Source organism: Oppia nitens, unplaced genomic scaffold (genome assembly GCF_028296485.1).
Source record: "Oppia nitens isolate AA-2021 unplaced genomic scaffold, nextdenovo-longstitch-racon4-pilon3 scaffold2_pilon_pilon_pilon, whole genome shotgun sequence".
In the NCBI taxonomy this organism is placed as follows: Eukaryota; Metazoa; Arthropoda; class Arachnida; order Sarcoptiformes; family Oppiidae; genus Oppia; species Oppia nitens.
Window position 1 is genome coordinate 8,475,870 of NW_026533210.1, and position 24,895 is coordinate 8,500,764.

Here is a 24,895-nt window from a genome sequence, read left to right on the forward strand (position 1 = left end):
AAAGAGTTATTAGAAGTCGTGTTAGACGTGGTCGTAGGCAGTATTTTGTTAAGTGGTTAAACTATCCGGACGAATACAACAGTTGGGTTGATAGCATTCAAGATGTCTATACTAAATAAATTGTGTAAAACTGAATTAATTTTGTTTACTATTCAAATGTCATTAATGACAATTGTAATATTTGTTAGTTTAATTAACTTAACTTTTGAAATTGGCAACAAAAATTTATGGGCAATTATTTTAACTAGTTGTATTGGATATATAATGCCTAATCCAAAACTAAAGTTATGTAAAAATGTTATAAAAGGCACTGATACTGTATTTTAAAAATAAAAATGAATTGTTTACTAATTAACATACTGTGTTTTATTTTATTTATTATATTTATTGTTGTGTTATTATTTTTAAGAGATAAAGAAAAAATTATTTGGAATTGTTATTTTGATAACAATACACAAATGAAACTCTGCGAATAATGAGTAAATATATTACTTTAGTTAATAATGTCAAAACATTTGACAATACAATGTCTGATTTTAGGACAAAATTAGGCAAAACCGTTAAACTTGATGATAGTTGGTGTGTTGGTATATCTGAAATAACTTATACCAAGTCATGGTATAATATACTAAATGATCATAAAATTACATTATTTGATGAAATGGGACGTATATATGGTAAACAGTCTAATGAATATGATGATAAGTTTACACTTAAAGCTGGCTATTATGAAACACCACAGAAATTAGTTAATGAAATTAACAATATTTTGACTTTATTTACTGACATTAAACCACCAAAATTAGCTTATAACGAGATTAATAATTTTATTACAATTCATGTTGGTATAGTTGAAAATGTAGTTAAAATATTTCCTGATTTGGGCGATGAAATTGAAAACATTTTAGGTTTAAAAGATAGAAAAGCTACACATAATTATTATTATGGTAGCAATAGCTTGGTTAATATAGTATTCAATGGAATTGAAAATAAAAATATTATTAAAGGCTATCATCCTGTAGAGATTAGTGGCGGTTTTCATTCACTATATTTATATAGTGATATTGTATACCCATCACTAGTTGGTGATACATTTGCACCTCTACTGAGAGTAGTTGAAATACCTAGAAAATATAAATTTGGAGATACAGTACATTTAAATTATGAAAGACCTCAATATAGACCTGTAAGACTCAATGAATTTGAAACACTTGAAATATCTATAAAAGATGATAGTGGTTTATCTATACCATTTAAATTTGGTAGAGTAACTATAACTTTGCATTTTATTAAAGTATGAATAATCCATATATTGATTACTATAAAATCCAAGCCGGTAACGGTATTGTATCTTATGCTGGACATAGATACCAGTCCGGAAATGGTATATTTGGAAAAATATTTAAACACATTAAACCTGCATTAAAATATGTAGCAACTAAAGGATGGGATGCATTTAACGGTATTGGTAATGATATACTATCTGGTAAATCATTCAAAGAAGCCGGCACAAATCAGCTGATACGATCAGCTGATACAATTTTAACAGATGTTAAAAATAAAGTTTCAAATGTTAGACAACAAAAAGGTTTAGGACGTAAACGTAAATTAAAAACAAAAACTAAACCAAAATCTTATAAAAGACGTAAAACAGTTAAGAAAAAACAAAGAAAATACTAAAAATGTCTACAATACACGAATTATCATCTCTAATGACACTTCCAGAAATGGATGTCTTTGGAGTACCACCTACCCAACTAATGATTGAACGAGATGTTCAAACTGAACACCGTCCAATAAGTACATTATCTAATTCAACAAATACTATTGAGTTTGAAGTGCATACAGGTTTAAATGAATATATTAATTTAAGCAAAAGTGAGCTATATTTGTGTTTAAAATTTAAACTACAAAAATCTACTGTATCAACAACCCCTGAAGTTAAACAAGAAGACTGGAAACTAATATCTCCAATCAATTACTTAATGCATTCATTTATTAAACAAATTGATGTTAATATTGGTCAAACAACTGTTACAACATCATCAGTGAATTATTCATATGTGTCATATATTGACACATTACTTAACAGTAATAGAGATGCAAGAAAAACTCATTTAGAGACTGCATTTTGGCATAAAGATGAGACACCTATGGATTCGGTAAATGAAATAAGAAGTAGTCGTATACGACCGTCAGGTAACTCGTTATCTGACGGGTGTGAAGTTGAAATGTATGGCAATTTGCACATTGATTTAGCATCACAAGTAAAGTCATTACTTGGAGGAGTCACACTGAATATTAAAATCTATCCACAAGATCCCAAGTTTTATTTAATTTATGATAAAACATTGATACCAACAGTTGAAATAATGGACGTAAGACTGTTTATGCATAAATCTATTGTTAACCCGCAAGTAGTTGTGGCACACAATAGAGCACTTGAAAGTGCTAATGCCCGCTATTTTATTACACGAAAGGAAGTAAAGACATCAATTATAGCTAAAGACACATTAGATTGTTATTTAAATAATGTCATCAATGGAGTGATTCCTAGAAAAATATATATTGGTTTTGTTAGTAACGAAGCATATAATGGTTCATATAATATGAACCCATTTTATTTTAAAAATTACAATATCCGACACATTGCATGCTATGTTGATGGGACTCAATATCCACACAGACCATACACACCAGACTTTGCAAATAAAAAATATATGCGTGAATATTTTGGATTATTTGAAACAGCAAATCAAATCAAACACTCAACAGATATTGACATAACACGGGAAGAGTATGCTGAAGGTTATACACTATTTGGATTCAATTTTACACCGGATTTATCTGATGGAGTAGCAAAAAGTGGTTATGTATCAACTGTGGTTAGAGGTAACTTACGAGTTGAACTAAAGTTTGCCTACCCTATACAAGAGACTGTAACTGCAATCATATTCTGCGAATATGATAGTTGTGTAGAAATAGAGAGCTCAAGATTTGCTATTAAAAATTTTCAATAAATATGAATACATTACAAATAAATAACTATTTTAAAAATTGTAATAAATATTATGGTACATATCCGAGAGATATGTTACCAAATATTATACCAAAAGATAGTGGTGTTATTATTAATACAGATAAAGCTAGTGATGCTGGTGAACACTGGGTTAGTGTATACAAAACAAATAATGATAGCATTATATATTTTGATTCATTTGGATTACAACCACTACATAATGATATCTTAAATTTTATAAAAGACAATACTGTAAACGGTTGGTATTACAACTGTATTAATTTTCAAAGTGTATACTCTAATACTTGTGGATTATATTGTATTTATTTTTTAACTAATTATTTTAATGGCGGATCATTTGAACAAATCCAAACTGTGTTTGGTTTTAATCCTCACATTAATGATTGTGTTGCCAAATTATTATGTAACTGGTAAATGTCATTTATCAGATGTGTATAAAAATTTTAGTGATTATTATAGAATATACATTAAAATAAAAGATATTTATAATGAAAAGTTTCTTATTGTTATGACTAATGTAAACGTAATTAATGGTACGTTAGCAAATATTGCGTCAACATATAGACATCGCATTGAGCGCTATTTTATAGAAGAAGGGTTTCCCCTCAACAACGAACACGATTTACTTTTTATAGTAAACAAACTTAATCTCTAAAATGAGTAAAATTAATCAAATCTGTGGTGTAATGGACGCACAAGGCTTTGTTTATAACAATATCTTTGTCCCGCGTGAGATTGCAATAATATCTCACACTTGTAAAATGTCTGAGTTGTGTGAGACAAACCTAACTTATAGAGATATGGAATTGAAAGATCGGATTACTAACCTTTATTTGGCCAACAACTTATTGGGACTATCGTTACGTACAGTGAACACTGAGATTACACAAAACTCAACAATGGATGCCAAACAGATAATTATTGAGATGTATGAGAAAATCAAAAGCAAAGAAAAGCCATACATTGGTATTAAGTGTCTACAATTGGCTGATCTATTGGACATGTGCGCTATACCTTACGTTGAATTGGATCAGTATAGATGTCCTAGTCTTAAGACATTAAAGAGAATGTATGGAGGCCGTTCATGTCATTTTCATGAACGTATCATACCCGATAAATCAGATATGAGATGCGCTCAACACAAATGTGAGCTATTGTGGAAATGGATTAAAAATTACTATTTGTTTTCATATTAAAATGTAAATAATTATACATTTTTTATTTATTAATAAAATTTATTTTATTCAATTAATTTGTTTTGTTTATTTATTACAATATTTGTTTTATAATATACAATAATTACTTTAATTAAGATATTTAATGATTTCATCTTTCAATGACAATATAATGTCAATTTCAGGGAATATGACATTTAATTTTTTAATGTTACCATTACTAATGATACTAAAACAATACAATTGTTTTTTCAAATGCATGAATGAGATAACTCGAAGATCTCCAAAAGAACCAAAGTCTTGGGTTTCCATCTTTTTCAACAATTCTTTGAATTCATTACCATATAAATAAACGCCATGTTTGGTGTAGAAGACATCTTCTCCATCATTGCAAACAGTCAGTCGGATGTCCACAAATTTTTCACCGTTTTCGTGTTCCAATACACGAACAAATTTGTCAAATTTGTTTTCACCATCAGATTTGGTGAAAATGGATTTTTGAAACAATGTTTTGCCAACCATTTTGATGATGAAAAATTTAATTTACAATAATAATCAGTTATAACAAAACTAATAAACACTAATACAATAATAGTGTATACACTTTGCTTTTATAAGTTAATATTTTATAGAGTAAACAGGATTTACGATAGTGTAATACACTATTTGTTGTTGCAATAGTAGTTAAACTACTTATTGCAACAGATGTTGCAATAATTGAAGCAATAGTTGTTAAACAACTTGTTTCAACTGTTTTTGTAATAGTTGATGCAATAGTTTATGAGTTTATAACTACATCAACATTTATTATAGTAATACAATTTGCATTATCAATATGCCTGTGATAACTAATGTTTCGATGACTGCTGATCTCTTTGATATGATTGGTTTTATTGATTTAAGAAAATTGTGTAACAACTGTTGTAATTGTGTATATCACAATTACCCATTTGTGAGAGTAATTAAACGGTATCGTAACCCTAATGCCACGGTTATGATATACGACTCTGGTAAACTAGTATGTGTGGGTGCAAAATCAAAAAATGATGGTCGAATAGCATTACGAAAGACTGCTCGCATAATACAAAAACTCGGATATGATATCAAATTACATAACTTACGTGTGACTAACATTGCTGCGTCACATAACCTGAAAAACGACTTGAATGTAGAGAAACTGATGAATCAATTTAATTGGAGCAGTAATTATGAGTTGGAAATATTTCCACATTTGAGGATCAATTGTGGTAATAAAAGACATATAACTCTCACTAGAAAAGGGAAAATGATATTGACTGGTGTTTATACTAGAAAAGCATTGAATGAATTATATGAAGAGTTTATGTTTAAATACTTTGATTACTTAATAAACAAATAAATATGAAGAAAGTTAGATTTGATGACAAAATACAGATAAAGACTATGTATGTTTGGTCATATGCTTCAAGACAGGCTCGTATATCTAACTGGCATTGGATAGTTTTTAACAGACGTATTCATGAATATAAGTGTAAACTAATTGAAGAAAATATATCATATGTATTAGATAAAAATTTTAGAGAGAAAATATTTAATGAACGCTTTTGTAAATAAATAAAATGCAAATAAATTATAAATATTATTTTAAAAATAAATGTATTTATATTTATTTTGTTTACATCTACACTCATGTTAGGTCATATGATTTCCGCTATCCCCTCTCCGCTAATACATCGGAAGGTTGACCAGTATGGTAAGTTGGTCAGATCGGTAAGTTGGTCAGATCGGGTAGGTGGTCAGATCGGTTAGTTGGTCAGGTTAGGTTGGGTTCGGTTAAAGGTAGTGGTGACGTCATTGATATACACTTAGGTTGGGTTAGGTTCGGGTAATTGGTCAGTTCGGTAAGTTGGTCAGTTCGGGTAGGTAAGGTTCGGGTAATTGGCCAGTTCGGTAAGTTGGTCAGTTCGGGTAGGTAAGGTTCGGGTAGTTGGTCAGTTCGGGTAATTGGTCAGTTCGGGTAGGTAAGGTTCAGGTAGAGGTAGTGGTGACGTCATTGGTGTAGTACACTTAGGTTAGGTTAGGTGGAGTCACGTGATCTCCGTCACCTATTCTCCGTCATACTGTTATATGGGGGAAAGCACTGTGCTTTCCCCTTCCGTCACCCTTATGTCGTAACTACTATTATTATTTAAGTATCCTAACAACGAGTTAAAAAAGTTTTAAACCAATGAATTATAACTTTATATATTATAATATAATTTATTATTTATAAGTTATTATATGAAGAAATACAGTACTTATCCTTAAGCAGACAATAATAATAATATTTATAATAAGTATAGTGTTATTGGTTTCTGGTTTTAGTTTTGTAAAAAAATAATATTAATAATAATTAAATGAGAGGTTCGGCACTCAATTTGTCTGAATCCATAGCGGCATTGACCTCTTAAATACATTATATCATTAATATTAATAATATTTTTAATATATATATATATACTGACTGTACTGTACTTAAAAGTGCTTAAAATTGAATAATAACAGGTATATTAAAAGCACATAAATTTATATATTAATGATTTTTTTGTTTTGAAAAAAATTAACGATAATGTCATTTGACATAAACAATATACAGTATATATACTGTATATACTCTACAATATACAGTACTGCAGACAGCACTGGCAAATCAGGCGTAATGTTTAACAAAAAAAACTAACAATAAATAAATAAAAATGTATTTTAAATTAGTTTAACTTTTAACTTAACTTTAAGTATAAATAAGTATTTATATATACGATTAAAACAGCGGATGATTGATTAGAATAGATATTTCTAAATGAGAAACGATTAACAACAACGACAACGACTAGTGAATCGATTTATAAATTATATATATTTTTATTATTTTTTAAATATTTCTTTTTTTTAAGCAAATAATTTTCAAAGAAAATAATTCACACAAAAAAAGAGTTATTATTATAAGTGAAGTGAAAAGAGAAAGAAAGCTAAATAACAATAACAACAATGAAGTTAACAAACAAAACAAAATTTGTTGTTTAAATAAATTTAAATAACAAATTAATTTTTTTTAGATTCACACAGATTTATACAGTTTGCTGTTAGTGTTAAATATAATGATTATCTCTTTATATATATATATAATATAAGTGCATAAAAATATCCGATGAAAGACCTGTCTTTGTTTAATGTTTTTTATATATATTTTATTCTTCAAGTCATTCAACTCACTCTCTGAAGTGGAAGTTATTTTCAAAATTATGGGAATATCAAGAATAAAGACTATACTGTAGTTTAGACAGACAGACACACATTAGGCAAACATTATTATAATTTCAATATTAATATTATAATTTTCAAATAAAACACTTCGTCAATTGGTGCCAATAATTTGTGTGTATATGTGTGTGTGTATATGTAAATTATGTGTATATGTAATTGTATGCATGTGTAGTACTGCATGTATGTGTGCGTATGTGTGTGAATGTATGTATGTATGTATGTATGTGTGTGTGTGTGTGTGTGTGTGTGTGTGTGTGTGTGTGTGTGTGTGCGTGTGCGTGTGTATGTAAATTATGTGTATATATATGATATAATAGATTATATGTATATATATGTGTGTGACTGAGTTGTTTGTTTATTTTTTTTTATTTTACAAATGAATTAATTTGTAACTCTATTTTTGTTTTGTTTTTTTTCAAAAAAAATAGGAGTCACAGGAAAGCAGTTTTAATTAGCGATTAATTTCATTAAACAAAAAAAAACATATAATGCGTTTTTAAAATTGCTTTAATTATTGTAATTTTAATTACATCTAACTTATAATAACTATATAATGATTTATATCTATAATATATAATATATATCTATATTTATTTTGAATGTCAATTCCTCAGTAACAGAGCAGATGTTTCGCAATTTGAGTTGCGGTACGAGCTATGAAAATAAATGACTAAATTTTTTTTGTTGAAAAAAATAACTACTTATTTCATATGATATATATTTTTAGCATTAGATTTTCTAGTAGTAGTAGTAGTAGTAGTAGTAGTATTGAATACCAAAAAAAACTCTTTGATGTATGAAATAATTTGTTAGTAAATGATTTCAATTTAAATTAACATTTATGTTTGTTAAGTAAAATATCTGTTTTAAAATAAGCGAAATTTTTTTTTAAAAATAGTAGACAAAACAAAAGTTTCATTGCATTCAAATATAATGAGAACACACAATGTCTTAGTTTTATTTTTCGTCCGACTATTATATAAATTATTATCAATAAAATTATATATATATTTAAATATTGATAATTGGTTGGTTTTTTTCAACAAAAAATAAATAAATAATATATTCACAGTTTATATATTCATTATATCTATTGTATATTTGTTTTTGTTGTTGAAAAAGTGCTTACAATTATTTAAACAAACAATAATATTACAAACAAATAACTAAAGAGATTATAATATTTGGCTTTTAATAGATATAAAGAGATTTTCAACAGAAAGTAAATTTTATTTTTATTAATAATATATAAATATATATTCAGTTTCGGTTATTAAGTGTTCAAAAAGTTTAGGTAAACTGAATTTTTTTTAAGTCAAGGACAGTCGTATTTTGAAACACCGGTTTTCTGTTTACTCATCAATTTTTTTTTTGATAATCCATTGCCAGTTTGTTGTGTGTGTGGTGTCGGTGGTGTAGAGTTGGTGGTGGCGGTGGATAGTTATGCAGTGCCTATTGGTAGAGGAAAAGGGTGTCTGGAAGAGAGAGAGAGAGAGAGAGAGAGAGAGAGAGCTCAATGTTTCTATGATACTATGTGTGCCTGTATTTTGAGTCCCAATCCCCCTCTACAGCCATCATCATAAAATGTGTTCTCCCTTTTTCTTAAACTCCCTGTGCTTGTGTTATGCAGTGTGTTTGGCCTAAAGAAACGCCAAAAGTTTTATATAATAGAAATTTTTTAGGGTATAATAAGTGTTTTGTATCCATATATATATATATATATATATATATATATATATATATATTGGCACTGTATGCCAAAAAAAACTTTTTTTTAATTTTTTTAAAAAAATATTCTCAACAACAAAAAAACGTGACCAAAATATAACTATATTTATTGTATGTATGTATATATAAATATATTCATATAAATCTTGTGTGTGTTTTGAAGACATTTTTAAACATCATCTCAATAACAGCCCATACAGTCTCTCTCTCTCTCTCTCTCTCTCTCTCTCTCTCTCTCTCTCTCTCTTTAAAAATACTTGATCTCTAAAAAATTGTATTAATGTTTATATATATATATATATACCATATATACATGTATATCAATGTGAGTGTGTGTGTTGTTTGTGTAGTTTATAAGCGTGGGGTATCTTAAACAACAACATACACACACACACACAGTGTAAACCCATTTTGTTTGGAAAAATTATTCAATTTGTTTTCATACATGATATATTATATATAACATTATATACATAAATTGGTGTTAATGTAATTTAATTATATAATTTATATTTTTTTCAACTTTATTATTATTATTATGAAATTTTTACTATATTTGTGAAAAACATATTTTTTTGAAACAAAATACTAGATTTGAACCAAACTATGACTATCTGTGAATATGATGTTAAAAGTGTTTAATTATTATTATTATTATCATATTATTGTTTATTATGATATTTTTTAGATTTTAAAATCATCATCTATTGAATTGTGCGCTATTGGAAAAAGTGTGTGTGTATACGATAAATGTAATATTATCATTACATTTTATACTAATGATTACTACTAGAAATATTATTAATTATATTGCAATTATTATCATTTGTATAATAATTTAATATTTTAAAAATTTATTTATATGTGACTTTATATAAGTGACTTTAAACTTTATAAAAAAAATCTATATGTGATTATTCATCAAATGCAATAACTAAATTTTTGAATTCAACTAATTATAAAGGTAATTTTTTACTAATATTATTATTTTTTATTGTTGTCTACACTTTTTTTTAAGCTATATCATTATATTTTTTAACGTTTATTATACATAGGTATAGATATACACTACTACTATAGATAATTGCATTGTAATGATGTTTATTTGCAAAAAAAATTAAAATATTTTGTTGTCTAAAATGTTAAACATTATGTTAAAATACTTATATATATTATATACAGTATATATAAAATATTATAATATTTTTTAATGTTAAATATGTTTAGTAATTAAATTTTTCACTTATATGTAGTTAATCGTGTCTTGTAATTTGATTATTATTACAAATAACTTTTAATAATTTTTTTTCTGAAAAATATAAGTAAGTATTGTAATTATAGTAAATATGATATATCCAAACAATTTTTAAAACTATTTGCTTAATTAAAAGTTTTTTGTCTGTATTTATTTATTTTTTATATATATAATGCCATAAATAATACATAATGTATATAATACTGTGTGTGCACATTAAATAACTTATATATAAAAAAATGTGTTAATAATGTGTTATTTTTATAATGATAATATTAATATCTCAATTATTGTGCCAAAACAAATGTTTTAATAGATATACATTACTGTGACATTTATAATATAATAATAGTAAAAATATTTTTATTATTATTATTAGCTTATAAAATAATTTATTATCAAACTATTTTATGTTGAATATATATTTGATTATATCTAAGCTATTAATTTAGTTGTTATATAAAATTTTGTTTTTATATATAAATTTAAATATTAACATTTTACTGTCGTGCAATGTAATTACAATTTATTATAATTTTTTTTAATATAAAAATTATTAACACAATGATTGATAATATATATAATATATATATATACACTGTATTGAGTTAAGGAAATTTATTCAAATTTGATACAACAGTGTTTTTTTATTGAAGCTAAATGTTTGCAATGTTTTTGCAATTAAAAACCGACAAAAATTATTATTATTATATATATATTATAATTTAATATATATATTGTTTATAAGGAAATAATGCATTGTTTTGATAAGTTGTGTTTTCACAGTAAATTAAGGATTAGCTTTATAGGGAAGGCATAGGAAATTGCATTTAAAAAATATAAGTAATATATATATATACCGTAAAATTTTTTTTGATTATGAATAAAAATATAATATCCATAAAAATTTTAAAATACAATTGACTTTTAAAATATAAATACTTGTTTATTTTATTTGAAAAATATTTTTTAATAACATATATAATACGTAAAAATTGATACGTTTTTAAAAAAATAAATTTTATCTATAACATTTATCCCATATTTCACAACTACAGGTGTTATTATTAAATACATACATAAAAAAATTAATGCATAATTTTTTTTGTTGCTATTGTATTATATCTTGTTTTGAACTATTTTTCTAAAATAACTAGTTATGTATTAGTTATATTTATATAATTTTATGTTAACTACTATTAATAATAATAATCATAATAAATATATATATAGTTTGTATCATTTAATAACTTTGTGGACTACACACTGTGTTCATTATTATTATTATAGTTAAATATATTCATAAAAAAATATTAAAAGAAAAATTATAATTATTATGCAAATAATTATTTTTATTGTTAAGTGATATTATTTATGGTGATATTATTATTATAATGTTGAAATAATATTAATATCATAATTTTGCTTTTGTTGTTGTTGTTATTGTTGGTGAAAATCTAAATATATGTTAACTTTATTTTTTGTTATTAATTGATAAACTAGTTATTGTTATTTTATTGTTATTATAATCTCTTACTAAAAAACTAAATTCAAACATTTATTTTCTTAAAACTATATTTGTATTTTATTATAACTTTTGTATTTCATATATATATATATATATAATGTATAATCAAGTTTTTTATTTGATTGCAATTTTCACTTTATTATAGGGAATATAAAGAAATAAAAATATTTTACTATTTTTTAGTTTCTTATCTCTCTTTCTCTCATTTGCGTTAATTGTGATAAAAAACACTTCAATATTAATAGTCTGTATCGACGGCAACCAACAAATTTTCTCTGTATGTGTCTTATCTTTAATCTAATATTAATATAAAAAATAATAATTATTATTATTTCTGTGTAAGCAATAATACTGAGCATAATATCAATAGTTAGTTGTATTATAATTAGTGTGTTATAAGTACTTAAACTTTTTTTTTTATATATACGGAATAGTTTCTCACTCTCTTTTCTCTCACTTTTTTCAACAATATGTGACTATTGTCTTGAATTTATTTTTTTAAAAATAAGTTGTTTTTTTACTCTTTAATATAGCAATTGTTATAATCAGTAAATTAGTCGATAATAACAACTAACCAAAAAAATGGTTTTATTAACACGAATGGAGAGTGAATTACACGCCAGAGATCGGGTCGGTGTCGAAGACTTTGTCCTACTCGAGGATTATACCGATCCGAATGCTTTTATGGACAATCTTAAGAAACGGTCCAAAGAAAACTTGATTTATGTAAGTTTTTTTTAAAGGAAACTTTTATTAATCAAAATTTTTAAAAAACTAAAAATTTATTTTCAAATTATTATTATTAATTAATTAATTAGACATTTATCGGACAAGTATTAGTATCGGTTAATCCGTACAAAAATTTGGATATCTATTCAAATGATATGATAGAGACGTACAGAAATGTCAATCTCTATGAACTGCCACCACATATGTATGTGATATATAAAAGTTATCTAATTATTTATTATATCTTTAATTTGATTTATTTATTTATTTTATTATTATTTTTTTTTTGTAAATAGTTTTGCCATTTCCGACGTATCTTATCGTTTGATGCGTGAAGAATGCAGAGATCAATGTATCCTAATATCTGGCGAAAGCGGTTCCGGCAAAACAGAGGCATCGAAAAAGATATTGCAATTCTTGGCGGCCGCCAGTCATCACAATCCCACTGTCGAGTCGGTCAAAGACAGACTACTTCTATCTAATCCAGTACTGGAAGCGTTTGGCAATGCAAAGACAAACAGAAACGACAACTCGAGTCGTTTTGGAAAATATATGGACATCGAGTTTGACTATTTGGGTACTCCTTTGGGCGGACATATCAACAACTATTTGTTGGAAAAGTCAAGAGTTATTCACCAGAATAAGGGTGAAAGAAATTTCCATATTTTCTATCAGCTCATCAACGGTGCCGACGATGAGACTTTGGGTCAATTGTTTCTCCGAAGAGATCCTCAAAGTTATTATTATCTGAATCAAGGAGATAGTGATGACATCATCGGTACCGACGATGCAAAACAATACAGTATTGTCACGAATGCGTTCAAAGCATTTGATTTCAAAGACAACGACGAAATGAATCTGTTGTCGATTGTGGCCTCAGTTCTTCATTTGGGAAACACCGGGTTTTACGAAGAGAACGGCGAAGCAGTGATCGCACAGTTGAAGACTGTGTCGCATATTTGCAAACTATTGAAATGCAAAGAAGATTTACTACAGGAAGCTCTGACCAATCGGACAATTGAGGCCAGAGGTGAGTCCGTGAGTACACCATTAACCAGAGATCAGGCTATCTATGCTAGAGATGCATTGGCTAAGGCTGTCTACGAAAGACTGTTCACTTGGTTGGTGAACAAACTGAACGAATCGTTGGAAAGTAAGGGTCATCGGTCACGAAAAACACTGATGGGTTTGCTTGATATCTATGGTTTTGAAATATTTACGAAAAATAGTTTTGAACAGTTTTGTATCAATTATTGTAATGAAAAACTTCAGCAATTGTTTATCGAACTGACCCTCAAATCAGAACAGGAAGAGTATCGACGCGAAGAAATTGAAGTATGAATTCATCCGTGAATTTTGTTTTTTTTTTAAATGATTGCAAAAATTGTTATTAATTTTTTCTCTCTTTCTCTCTCTCTCTTTCGCAAAATTTAATTATATTAATGTAATTATTACTACTATATATAAAGTGGGAGCCAATCGAGTATTTCAATAATCGCATTATCTGTGATCTCATTGAGGAACGGCATAAAGGAATTATAGCACTGTTGGGTAATAATTGATTTGTACACTAATATAATAGACTAATAATTTTTTAGATATTTTAATCTATAATTACATAATTTATATATATATCTATATTTTTATCAATAGTTATAATTTATTACACAATATTTTAACTAATTTTTTCTTTTACCCATAAATATTGAATAATGAATTTTAAAAAGTTTTTATGTATTTTTCAATATTATAATTTCAGATGAGGAATGTCTTCGTCCCGGAGATGCCAGCGATGATACCTTTTTAGAGAAGTTGGAGCTCAATGTTGGCACTCATCCACACTTCTGTAGCCATAATACCGGTGACAACAAAACCAAGAAAATCATTGAAAGAAATGTATGTGTTTTTATTAAAAAAAAATTATATAATATATCAAATTTTATATTTAGATATTAATATCACACACACACCATACATAATAAACACCATTGTTTTTTATGATTGATTTATTACTACTTATAAATATAGCAATTCAGACTCAGTCACTATGCGGGCGAAGTTGTCTACAATATATCTGGTTTTCTCGACAAAAACAATGACCTATTGTACAGGGATTTGAAACGAGCCATGAATTCATCGGGTAATCCGATTATACAGAAAGTGTTTACACAAAATGAAATCAATAGCAAAAAGCGGCCGTTGACTGCTGGCACTCAATTCAAGAATAGTTTATCTAAACTGATGGACGCACTGTTATCGAAGGAGCCCTGGTATGTCCGATGTATCAAACCTAACGACAATAAGATGCCCAATCAGTTTGACGAACAAGTGGTCAGACATCAGGTCAAGTACTTGGGACTGATTGAGAATCTGAGAGTCAGAAGAGCCGGTTTTGCTTATCGGCGCACTTATGATGCGTTTCTTCATCGCTACAAAAGTCTATGCCCACAGACTTGGCCACACTTTAACGGTACGGCCAAAGATGGTGTTCGCGTGTTAGTCAATTACTTGGGCTATGACCTGGATCAATATCGTATGGGTAAAACCAAATTGTTTATACGATTTCCAAGAACTTTGTTCGACATCGAAGACGCATTCCAGCAGAAGAAACACGAATTGGTGGCTATAATACAGGCAAGAGTTAAGGGTAGACAACAGAGAAAGAGGTATCTGGAGATGAGACAAGCCGTTACTGTGATAGCCAGCTATTGGCGTAGATTTTTGGCCATCAAATTGTTGGCCAGAAGACGACTGGCCGCCCATATTATTCGGACGTTTATTAAGGGTTTTATTACACGCAATGAACCCGAAAATGATTGCAACCGTGCAGTGAGTTATTTGTTAATAATATATTTTATTTATATAGATATATGATTTTAATTACCAATAATAACTTTTTTTTGATAGTTTGTGAAGAATGTAAGGGCCGAGTGGTTGAAAAGATTATCAAAACAATTGCCGAAAAGTGTTTTGGATAAGAGTTGGTCAAATGCACCGAAATGTTGTCTAGAAGTATGACTTTATCTGATATTAATATCTGATTTTATTTTTCTAAAAAAATTAATTAATTATTATTATTAAGACATCGGAATTGTTGAGAAAATTGCATCAGCGATGGCTCGTCAGGAAATATATCAAAAGTATTAGTCCCGAAAGGAAACGTCTGATGGATGAAAAAGTTGTGGCCGAAGAGCTGTTCCGCGGAAAGAAGATTAGCTATCCATCGAGTATTAGATATATGTTTAAAGAGAATCGATTGAGTAAAAAGACTAAATTTATTTATTATTTTTTTTTGAAAACAAGATTTTAATTATCTTTGATTATCATTAATAGGTTCCGAATTGGAAACACTTAGACGAAGTATATTTGAAACAAAACATATAAGAAGTGACGAAAAGACCATCTATTGTACACAAGTCGTCAAATTTGATCGACACGGCTATAAACAAAGGCCGCGGATATTATTGTTGACCAATAGTGCCATTTATTTACTAAACGAAAAGGATATGAAACCTAAACACCGGTTACCGTATAAATCGATTACCGAAATAGTGGTCAGCGATCTAATGGATGACCTAATGATAATCAAAATTCCCGCTGAGCTTAAACAAGACAAGGTATATATATATATATATATATATATATATATATATATCTCTAAAATATATTATGATATTAATTGTTAAATACTTTTTTTTATCAATTGAATAATTTAAAGGGAGACCTAATACTTGATTGTAAGCAACATATTATCGAAGTGGTGACTAAAATCATTATTATGAACAAAGATAACAGTAAATTAAATGTTGTCAACACTGGCAGGTATTTAGTTTAATGATTCATTTATTTTTTAAATAATAAAATTATTAACTAATCTTATTATTATTATTTATTTATTCAAATCAACAATAAAAAAAAGTATTACACATTTAAGTAGCGATGGAAAAGTGGGACAAATTTCGTTTAGTAAAGGCATTGAAAACGGTATCATTAAGAGAAAGGATGGAGTCTTACAAGTGGTTTGTTTTATATTTTTGTTTTAAATTTAAATATTTATAAAGTTTATAATAATTTTAAAATATTTATAAAAAATGTGATTTTTAAAATTATTTATTTATTTTTGTTTTTAGACATCAAAATCGCCATAAAAATCGCATATTTTTCTACTAAAATACTAAATCTAGTCTTCAAATAAAAAAGGCACACATTTTTAAAAAAATAATTATCACTACCGTTATAGACAAGAGATTAGTGCCAAACATATTATAATAAACACATTAATTGATTTACAAATCTATTTAAAATTTATATTTATTATTATTAATTATTACCTGAATTACCTATAATTATGTTTTTTTGTTTCAACTAATTAATATGCATTCCAGACTATTAAATCCAATAAAAATTAATTAATTTCTAATTTTAATGATTTATTTAGAAAAATAATAATTTGATGATAATTAAATAATTATAATTAAATAGTTGCGAAAAAATAACTGTTATTATTAACAACACAATTTGTATAAATTTTATCAAAAGTTTATCAAATAATAAAAAATAATAATTAATTAACTTTATTATATTAGTATAAATAAAAAATAGTTTTTTTTAAATACCTTATATGGTGTGTAAATGATATTTTTATTTTATTGATGAATCATTTGTTACAATATTTAAGATAAAACTAATGAAATTTTTTATTTAAAGATTATAATAAATAAACAATAATTTTATTATTTTAGCTATAATTGTTACCTAATATTAATGCTATTATTTTTTATAAATAAAGTACATTAATAAGTTATCTGTAATAAATTACTGTATATATATATATATACAGTATATTATTATAATATTAAATTTTCATATAATTTAATATTTGGTATATATTTTTAAAAAAATATTTCTAGCGTTAGATAATTTACTGTATGTGTAATTTATGTATAATTTACATACTAATTTTTCTACATAATAAGTTACACAAGGTTAAATTATTTTACTGTAATTTAATTATTACATTATTATTAAAATTAATCAAATATTTTAAAATAATTATTTTACAATCTATAATAAATATTAGATCAATATTAAAACTAGAGTTGTTAGATATGTAGAATAAATTAAATTTTATTATTTATGTACAATTAAGTTATTCAATAGAATTAAATTAATGATTAATTAATTTATAATGATAATTCTAGCTAGTCTTATTTAGAAAATTATCTAGCTTGATTTTGAATAAATTATAAAAAAAATCATAAAACTTTATTGAAAATGTACATGTATAACACAAGTAGCTTGAAAATATACTAGGGGTACTTTGTTTATACAGTTTTAACAAACTATTTTAAAACTTTTAAATAATTTTATTAGTTATTAATTTAATTAACAGTATTTTTAAAAAACAAAAACTAACAAACATTTGATATCATTATCTCAATAAACAGTACTTAAAATAATTTTTAAAAAACAGTTTTTATATCCCTTTTGTGTATAAAGGATGTAATGTATGGAAAAACATGTATTAAGTTTACATTATATTCAATCATAATATTAGTAAAAGTGTTAAATATATGATAATTACAGAATAATGACGTCATTTCATATGAATATAATGTATGATAAGTAATGTAATAATTTAAATATTAATTTAATAATATGTAATCTAAAAAAAATCACTAAAAAATATATAAAAAAACACTTGTCATCTGGGGATCAGCTCTTTGACCACCAAAAAAAACACTTTCATCGGGCGGTAGTAATTTGAATTGAGTGAACAAACATCGGGCCACACATATGATATGTCATTAGGTGGACACAACTTCAATGCTGAAGATTATTTGAGTTATATTAAGTTATTTGATTTAATAATTAAATAAAAAATATATGAAAATATCGGTCATCATCGACATCAACACATCAAAAATATGAAGATATTGATGACATTAATGATAATTGTTTTACAATTGAATCAACTGACCGATTGTCGAAAACATCGTTTAGTTTTGACGGTAATTATCTAATGAATTGATAATCATTTTGTGTATGAATTCAATGATTATTTTATTATTATTATTGTCCAACAAATCTACAGAATGATGAGCGCAGGTATATAACTATCAGTACGTTTGGCTATTTCATCGGCGGTCACCTTAGTATCGAAGTCAACAAATTCAGTGATCGACCACATAATGACAACTCTATTGTATGGGATCTATCTCTTTGTGATCACTTTTTACATAAATTGATTGATATTTTTTTAAATTATTTATTTTGCAGTTTGGCTTCACATTAGCCAAAACAATGAGTGATAGTCTTACACCATATCTTGTAAATGACAGTATATTTATTCTTCAGGAGTTTTTTTTTGATCAATTCTTATGCCATTATTTTTATTATTTAATTAATGTCTCTTAAACAGGAAGGACATGAAGACAGATGTTTACTCAAGGATGATGTCGTAACCATTAATAATGATGAAAATATTGGATTAGTTTCGATGATATTTGATTTCAAGAAAAATCGGTCAGTAATTACTGTTTTTTTAATTACCGATAATTATTCATAACTAAATATTAGTTTAAAATTTTATTTTTTATAAATAATTTATTTAGTGTTGTATTGAAGTGCAATAAATTGTTATCCAAATTGCGATTTTCCGATGGTTTCGGCTTAAGGCATAAACGCGAAAATAAATCAATCGTTTCTAATAAATTTGAAATTAATAATAATAATAATGAAAACAATAAAGAAAATAATAATTTAATTTATTATAATAAGATTATCGGTAATAATGCAAATGATATTAATGTTATCAATAATTTCGATTACAAACCAATTGACACAAAAATCGATGAAAAAGATGATTACAAATCAGTTGCAATTGACGACAATAATGACGAAGACATTGAAGACAAATCGTGTTCAATACCGTACGTCAAACTCATCAGAAGTGGTGATCCAAATCATGCAGAATATAGTTTTAAAGTTAGTTTTTAATTGGTTTACTTTAGACTGTTATTATGAATAATCGGAATTAATTTTTGATAAACACTTAAACTTGTTATTAGATTCAGGCAGTGATTGCCGAAGACTCACAGGAAGGTCTTTATAGTCTATTGTTTCACAACTGTCCCAACTATGGACCTAACAGAGGATCTGTTAATCTCAATATGACTATAAATGAAGACAATTTAGGCAATTATCTATCAGCCGGTGAAATACCATTACCGGGACTGTATTTTGCACTGTCGGTCATATTTTTATTGTTGGGAATCGTAATGATTGATGTTATCCGAAACAAACACAACTATGCCTTTAAACTACATTATCTGATGGCTGGCTTTGTGTTTGTCAAAGCGTTGTGCTTAATGTTTGACGGGGTTTGTCTTATTGATAGCTGAGTTAACTAACCAATTAATTTCATGATTTTTATTTTTCATTATATTTACAGATCAACAATTACTACATATCGATTGAGGGCTCAAAAGTGGAAACATGGGCTGTCCTCTACTATGTCACCCATTTAATGAATGGCATCCTATTATACATAATCATTGTACTGATCGGCACCGGCGGGTCATTTGACAAGAAAATATTAATGATTGTGATTCCGCTTCAAGTAATCATTTTGTTGTTTTTATTAATGAAATGTTGTTATTATATTAAATTTTACCGTAAGTTTTAAAGCAAATGAGTCTTAAACCGCATAATATTTTTTTATATTAGGTTTTAGCGAATATCGCTGACATAATAACCGAAGAGATCGAAAAAGGAGAACTCAAGTATAATATGTGGCGCGAAATCTTCATTCTAGTGGATCTGTTGTGTTCCGGTGTCGTATTGTTTCCCATATTTTGGTCCATACGTCACCTGCAGAAGGCATCCAAAACCGTCGGCAATTCGGCCATTAATTTACGAAAACTGAAACTATTGCGACATTTCTTTATAATGATTGTCTCCTATATCTACTTCACCCGAATCGTTGTCTATCTATTGAAGATAACGATTCCGTTTTCGTACGAATGGCTTATTATTTTCTTTCAATATTTGGTTTCATTAGTATTTTTCATACTAACCGGCTATTACTTTCAGCCGACATCAACAATCAATCCATACTTTCAATTGGATCAAAGCAATGATTACTTAAACTATAAACTGATCCAATCATAATGTTAATGATAATTAGTCGGCAACGCTTACCTTAGAGAGGGTTTCGTTTTTTATATTGTTTGCGCGTGTATTACAACACTGTATTAAATGTATTAATAAAACTATTTGCACGTGAAATCACTCGATTGTATTCACATTAGAAATTTTTTTTTTAAAATAAAATCATAATATGACTCCACACCACCCCTACCTAACACACTACTATCTAACCTCACCCACCCCACTACCACTTCCTAACCTCCCACACCCACTCCCCAAACTAACCCAAATATAAAGATAAGTTTAATTGTTTTATATTACACTTTAAAAACAATATAAAAAACGAAGCCCTCTAAGGTAATAATGCCAATTAGTCTTATTTTTCAAAAAAAAAAATAATTAATATTTTACTTAATTTTGAATAAATTATAAAAATTCATAAATTTATAACTTTATTAAAAATGTACATGTATAACACAAGTAGCTTAAAAATACCAGGGGTAGTAACTATTACACTACAGTATTATAATTTACACTATGTTTTAAACAATTTATTAGTTTATTAATTTAATTAAAAGTATTTTATTAAAAAAAACAAACAAACATTTGATTTATACAGTATTATCTCATAAATAATTTGTTGGATAATCAAAAAATTATTTTAAATAAAAGTCACGTATTTGTCAATTGAATGTATCCATCATTGACTCTAATATACTGTGTGTTTGAAGTTTAATGTATTGCAAACACAGTGTTATTGAATTGAATGCATTGTTTTTTGCCTGAATTGGTCGCCAATAGTCGCGACAATCGACACATAAATATACTGTAAATGTAATGACAAGTAATAGTTGTGTTGTTTTTGTTATCATTTAAATATGATTTACATTTCATTACATAATATGATATGTAATCAATAAAAATCATTTGTTTGTCATTCTGTGGATCAGCTCTTTGACCACCAAAAACACACACATCGTTGGCCAACACATTCATCGGATGGTTAGTAATTTGAATTGACTGAAGCAGACACACACACACACATCGGGCCATACAATTGTACCGATCACTGGACGCGCGTCCGACCCGTCCGCGTGTTTAACCACCAATTGATTAACTCATTAGTTTTGTGGATCATCTGTTCAGTGCTGAAGATATTATTTGTTTCGATTATCAACAAAAAATATGGATATCTCGGCCATCGTGTCTATCAACACAAATATGAAGATATTGGTGACATTAATGATAATTGTTTTACAATTGAATCAACTGACCGATTGCCGAAAACATCATTTAGTTTTGACGGTAATTATCTAATGAATTGTTTTGTGTCTGTGAAGACAATGTGTATGAATTCAATGATTATTTTATTATTATTATTATTGTCCAACAAATCTACAGAATGATGAGCGCAAGTATATAACTATCAGTACGTTTGGCTATTTCATCGGCGGTCACCTCAGTATTGAAGTAAACAAATTCAGTGATCGACCACATAATGACAACTCTATTGTATGGGATCTATCTTTTTGTGATTACTTTTTACAGAAATTGATTGATATTTTTTAAATTATTTATTTTGTAGTTTGGCTTCACATTAGCCAAAACAATGAGCGATAGTCTTACACCATATCTTGTAAGTGATATTTGTTTTTCGGGAGTTTTTTTTGTGGATCATTACTTATGCCATTATTTTTATTATTTAATTAATGTCTCTTAAACAGGAAGGACATGAAGACCGATGTCTACTCAAGGATGATGTCGTAACCATTAATAATGACGAAAATATTGGATTAGTTTCAATGATATTTGATTTCAAGAAAAATCGGTCAGTAGTTGTTTGTATACGAAAAACATATTTGTTAACAAACTTTAGTTATATATATATATATTTAAATAATTTATTTAGTGTTGTATTGAAGTGCAATAAATTGTTGTCGAAGTTGAGATTTTCCGATGGGATCGGCTTAAGGCCTAAACGCGAAGATAAAGTAATCTCATATATCTTAAATGATGTCAAAAATAAATCAATCGTTTCTAATAAATCTGAAATTAATAATAATAATAATGAAAATAAACCGAAAGTTTCAGTTAATATGACAAAAATCAATACCAATACCAATAATAATAATAATAGTGATAATAAGGATCAAAGTGATAAACAAATTGGTGACAACAAACAAAATGATAATTTAAGTGATAATAATAATAAGATTATCGGTAATAATGCAAATGATGTTAATGTTCTTAACAATGCCGATGACATCAAAAACGACGAAAAAGATAAGACATTACCTGTCGATGAAAAAAAATCAGTTCCAAGTGAAGACAATAATGACGAAGACATTGAAGACAAATCATGTTCAATACCGTACGTCAAACTCATCAGAAGTGGTGATCCAAATCATGCAGAATATAGTTTTAAAGTTAGTTTTTAAATGGTTTACTTTAGACTGTTATTTGAAATTAATTTTGGATTTAATTTATTATATACTTATCATTAGATTCAGGCAGTGATTGCCGAAGACTCCCAGGAAGGTCTCTATAGTCTATTCTTTCATAACTGTCCCAACTATAGACCTCACGGAGGATTCCGACGCAATATGACATCTTTCAATCTCAATATGACTATAAACGAAGACAATTTAGGCAATTATCTATCGGCCGGTGAGATACCATTACCGCAACTTTATTTTGCACTGTCGGTCATATTTTTCTTGTTGGGAATTGTATGGCTTAACGTTATCCGAAACAAACACAACGATGCCTTTAAACTACATTACCTGATGGCTGGCCTTGTGTTTGTCAAAGCGCTGTCCTTAATGTTTCACGGGGTTTGTCTCATTTGATATCAATGATATTAAGCTAACTGTCCCATTAATTTCATGATTTTAAAAAATCTATTTACAGATCAACTATCATTTCATATCAACTGAGGGCTCACAAGTGGAAACGTGGGCTGTCCTCTACTATGTCACTCATTTACTGAAAGGCGCCCTACTATTCATAACCATTGTACTGATCGGCACCGGCTGGTCATTTGTTAAGCATATACTCAGTGATAAAGACAAGAAAATATTTATGATTGTGATTCCACTTCAAGTAATAATTTTTTGTTTATTATTATTTATGAAATGTTTATTAAATTGAGTTTTAAATCAACAACAAAAATATCTTAGGTTTTGGCAAATATTGCTGACATAATAACCGAAGAGAGCGAAGAAGGAGAATTGAAGCATAATATGTGGCGCGAAGTCTTCATTCTAGTGGATCTGTTGTGTTGCGGTGCTATACTGTTTCCAGTAGTTTGGTCCATACGCCACCTGCAGGAGGCGTCACAAACGGACGGCAAGGCTGCCATTAATTTGCGAAAACTCAAATTATTCCGCCATTTCTACGTAATGATTGTCTGCTATATCTACTTCACCCGAATCATTGTCTATCTGTTGAAGATAACGGTTCCGTTTCAGTACGAATGGCTCGACGTTTTCTTTGAGCATTCGGCTACACTACTATTTTTCATATTAACCGGCTATTACTTTCAGCCGACATCAACCAATCCATACTTTCAATTGGGTCAAAGCGATGATGACTTAGAACTCGAAGAAGTGTTAGTATAGTCTATCTAAATGACTAATGTTTTTTATCAATGTTTATCTATTTTTCATATATTTATGTTTATTTTATCAGCTTATTTGTTCAACCGAGCAGTGGGTTCGACACTAAAAAACGCGGCCATATCAAGGACCGGGAAGTGATCGATTCCAACACATCCGATACGGAACGGCTGATTACCAAAAGGGAAAGTAGTCATGACTTTGATTAGTGAATTATTTTGTATTGTATTTTATTTATTATAATAATACATTAGTTTCTCTGTTTGTTTTACAAATGAAATAATTATATGTCATTTATTTATTATTATTTTAAATTATTATATGTCTTTAAAAATTTTTATTTGATTTAATAATAATTTATTAATTCGTTTTGGAAGAACACTAAAATTT

General features: G+C 27.4%; 5 protein-coding genes across 6 annotated transcripts; all 5 read left to right on the forward strand.

The window, feature by feature from the left end:
* The first annotated feature begins 1,682 nt into the window (after window positions 1-1,682).
* LOC128956013 (uncharacterized protein F54H12.2-like) lies at window positions 1,683-3,020 on the forward strand. Its single transcript, XM_054301694.1, has one exon. The coding sequence runs from the start codon at window positions 1,683-1,685 to the stop codon at window positions 3,018-3,020; it is 1,338 nt and encodes a 445-aa protein (XP_054157669.1).
* Window positions 3,021-5,050: 2,030 nt separating this feature from the next.
* LOC128956014 (TATA box-binding protein-like 2) lies at window positions 5,051-5,593 on the forward strand. Its single transcript, XM_054301695.1, has one exon. It carries the CDS (start codon window positions 5,051-5,053, stop codon window positions 5,591-5,593), a length of 543 nt encoding a protein of 180 aa, XP_054157670.1.
* Window positions 5,594-10,133: 4,540 nt separating this feature from the next.
* Window positions 10,134-17,074, forward strand: LOC128956261 (unconventional myosin-Ic-like). 2 transcript variants are annotated; one of them, XM_054301954.1, is made up of 13 exons: window positions 10,134-10,189; window positions 12,542-12,734; window positions 12,827-12,942; window positions 13,034-14,072; window positions 14,207-14,288; window positions 14,497-14,633; window positions 14,766-15,566; window positions 15,645-15,749; window positions 15,820-15,997; window positions 16,071-16,354; window positions 16,456-16,559; window positions 16,657-16,756; window positions 16,868-17,074. In XM_054301954.1, the coding sequence occupies exons 2-13, from the start codon at window positions 12,591-12,593 to the stop codon at window positions 16,883-16,885; spliced, it is 3,108 nt and encodes a 1,035-aa protein (XP_054157929.1). In that variant the 5' UTR covers window positions 10,134-10,189; window positions 12,542-12,590; the 3' UTR covers window positions 16,886-17,074. The 2 variants fall into 2 exon arrangements, with proteins under 2 accessions (XP_054157929.1, XP_054157930.1); XM_054301955.1 differs by lacking the exon at window positions 10,134-10,189 and adding an exon at window positions 12,256-12,285.
* Window positions 17,075-18,395: 1,321 nt separating this feature from the next.
* Window positions 18,396-21,365, forward strand: LOC128956016 (protein GPR107-like). Its single transcript, XM_054301696.1, has 8 exons — window positions 18,396-18,748; window positions 18,832-18,942; window positions 19,017-19,067; window positions 19,159-19,262; window positions 19,352-19,724; window positions 19,808-20,119; window positions 20,191-20,358; window positions 20,466-21,365. Exons 1-8 carry the CDS (start codon window positions 18,665-18,667, stop codon window positions 20,907-20,909), a joined length of 1,647 nt encoding a protein of 548 aa, XP_054157671.1. The 5' UTR covers window positions 18,396-18,664; the 3' UTR covers window positions 20,910-21,365.
* A 334-nt stretch (window positions 21,366-21,699) lies between these two features.
* Window positions 21,700-24,714, forward strand: LOC128956017 (protein GPR107-like). The gene is made up of 9 exons (XM_054301697.1): window positions 21,700-22,193; window positions 22,290-22,400; window positions 22,474-22,524; window positions 22,613-22,716; window positions 22,798-23,314; window positions 23,393-23,722; window positions 23,799-23,990; window positions 24,068-24,498; window positions 24,579-24,714. The coding sequence occupies exons 1-9, from the start codon at window positions 22,074-22,076 to the stop codon at window positions 24,712-24,714; spliced, it is 1,992 nt and encodes a 663-aa protein (XP_054157672.1). The 5' UTR covers window positions 21,700-22,073.
* Window positions 24,715-24,895: the final 181 nt, after the last annotated feature.

Bases quoted from the DNA above. Each gene is read 5' to 3' on its own strand.
- LOC128956013 (XM_054301694.1), top strand. From the start codon at position 1,683: ATGTCTACAATACACGAATTATCATCTCTAATGACACTTCCAGAAATG.
- LOC128956017 (XM_054301697.1), top strand. From the start codon at position 22,074: ATGGATATCTCGGCCATCGTGTCTATCAACACAAATATGAAGATATTG. The intron at 22,525-22,612 runs GTAAGTGATATT...TCTCTTAAACAG, and splicing joins ATAGTCTTACACCATATCTT to GAAGGACATGAAGACCGATG. The intron at 24,499-24,578 runs GTTAGTATAGTC...TTATTTTATCAG, and splicing joins GACTTAGAACTCGAAGAAGT to CTTATTTGTTCAACCGAGCA.
- LOC128956261 (XM_054301954.1), top strand. From the start codon at position 12,591: ATGGTTTTATTAACACGAATGGAGAGTGAATTACACGCCAGAGATCGG. The intron at 15,567-15,644 runs GTGAGTTATTTG...TTTTTTTGATAG, and splicing joins AAAATGATTGCAACCGTGCA to TTTGTGAAGAATGTAAGGGC. The intron at 16,560-16,656 runs GTATTTAGTTTA...AATAAAAAAAAG, and splicing joins AATGTTGTCAACACTGGCAG to TATTACACATTTAAGTAGCG.
- LOC128956016 (XM_054301696.1), top strand. From the start codon at position 18,665: ATGAAGATATTGATGACATTAATGATAATTGTTTTACAATTGAATCAA. The intron at 18,943-19,016 runs GTATGGGATCTA...TTTATTTTGCAG, and splicing joins CACATAATGACAACTCTATT to TTTGGCTTCACATTAGCCAA. The intron at 20,120-20,190 runs GTTTGTCTTATT...TTATATTTACAG, and splicing joins TGTGCTTAATGTTTGACGGG to ATCAACAATTACTACATATC.
- LOC128956014 (XM_054301695.1), top strand. From the start codon at position 5,051: ATGCCTGTGATAACTAATGTTTCGATGACTGCTGATCTCTTTGATATG.